The sequence below is a fragment of the Austrofundulus limnaeus genome, unplaced genomic scaffold, assembly GCF_001266775.1.
Source record: "Austrofundulus limnaeus strain Quisiro unplaced genomic scaffold, Austrofundulus_limnaeus-1.0 Scaffold989, whole genome shotgun sequence".
In the NCBI taxonomy this organism is placed as follows: domain Eukaryota; kingdom Metazoa; phylum Chordata; class Actinopteri; order Cyprinodontiformes; family Rivulidae; genus Austrofundulus; species Austrofundulus limnaeus.
Window position 1 is genome coordinate 39,458 of NW_013953391.1, and position 1,626 is coordinate 41,083.

The following is a 1,626-nucleotide window of genomic DNA, read 5'->3' on the forward strand; positions in this document are numbered from 1 at the left end:
GGTTTTAGGTCAGACTCTGGCTCTGGATCTGACTCTGGTTTTAGGTCAGACTCTGGCTCTGGATCTGACTCTGGTTTTAGGTCAGACTCTGGCTCTGGATCTGACTCTGGTTTTAGGTCAGACTCTGGCTCCAACGTGTTGGATGGACAAGTCTTCTCTTGCTGACATCTTTATATTAAACTGTAAATAAAACATTTCTGCAAGCCAGAAAACYRAWTCCCCCTTCTCTTAGACATTGTGTGGACAAGTATGGAAGCCAGAGGGGGGCGGGGCTTGCAGCATCTTAAAGGAACAGCAACAAAACTAGATGCTATGAGAGACACACCGGAAAAGCAGGAATTGAAACCAAAGCTTGTAGTTCCACTTTATAAAGAGCCCAAATGAACACCAATCCAAAATGATTTAAATGTGAAAATGAAAGATTTAAAAGCATCATATGTCTACTTTAAGAGATATATATTAAATGTTTATTTCCAGAAAGTTTTAATGAGCTCTGTCTTAGTGGTTCATTTAATATTTTACTAACAGGGTTGACTTCAAACAATCTGATTACCACCATAATATATCTATAATGTACGTATATAACAGTGGTGTGCCGTCAGGACCAGCAAAGCCTTCTCTGCTGGCCTAAATACTATCAGAATCACTACATTTGTGTTTTTAAGCTCAGTTGGCAGTGGCAGACATCTTGGATCATGCTGACTTTCAATCCTTAATATGTTGAAAATCTACCTTCAGTGTTATTATTTGCAAGTTTCATTAATTTCTCCTGTGGTTCATGAGACATTTGATAACAAACAGACACAGGGAGTCTATTCCTGTCTAAAGTGTATTTAATGCTTCGCAGAATTTGAACATCTTGTTGTCTTTGGCAGTATTGCTGCTTCTTTTTTTTTCTGACCGAACTCTTCTTTGTGCTTTTCCTCCTACATCTCTGCTCTCAGCTCCGGTGTTCGACTATGAAGACATTCCCTCTCCGCTGAGCGAGTCAGAGAGTACCATCACGGTTCTGCTTCGCCCTGCCCTGGGGAGAGGAGCTCCTGTCAGGTACAACTAAAATATGCTCCACACCTCTGCTGGCACTCATTCAGTGCTCCTCCACGCTCTGATATTTATAGCTTATAGCTGCAGTCAAAAGGAGCTCTGCGGAGTATCAGCAACCAGTTTGTTCAGCTTGTAGCACAGCAAAAGGTAGGAAAAATATCCAAAAAGTATTATGTCATGCTAATCCAAGTGGCAAGTTTTCAAAGTTACAGGATTTATGCAGCAAATATATACGGTCATGGTGAAGAGAAAGCACACCACTGTATATATCAGGATGACATAAAAATAACCTGGTCCCTAAAGGCCTGAATATACAGACCCAGATGAACAGCAACACATATAAAATGTCACAAAGAGTCATTATTTCACTAAAACTAAGCCGATAAGATCTACAGTCAAAGTATTGCTTGGAGAATAAACTTTAGCAGCAATAACTCTTAGTAGGCTTTATCAGTCAGACAGCTAGATGTGTTTAGAATAAAAAGTACTGAGCACCTAGTTTCAAAATACATTGGGCCTCATGCAAGAACCATTGGTACGCACAGATTTGTTCTTCAGTTGTGCGTACGAGTGATTTAGGAG

General features: G+C 40.2%; 1 protein-coding gene across 1 annotated transcript in view; it reads left to right on the forward strand.

The window, feature by feature from the left end:
• The window catches only part of LOC106533644 (receptor-type tyrosine-protein phosphatase U), a gene marked incomplete at its 3' end in the record, with an annotated part of 95,638 nt that overhangs the window by 39,089 nt on the left and 54,923 nt on the right, over positions 1–1,626 (forward strand). The window contains 1 exon segment of the mRNA XM_014030042.1: positions 945–1,047. Coding sequence (XP_013885496.1) covers positions 945–1,047 — 103 coding nt within the window.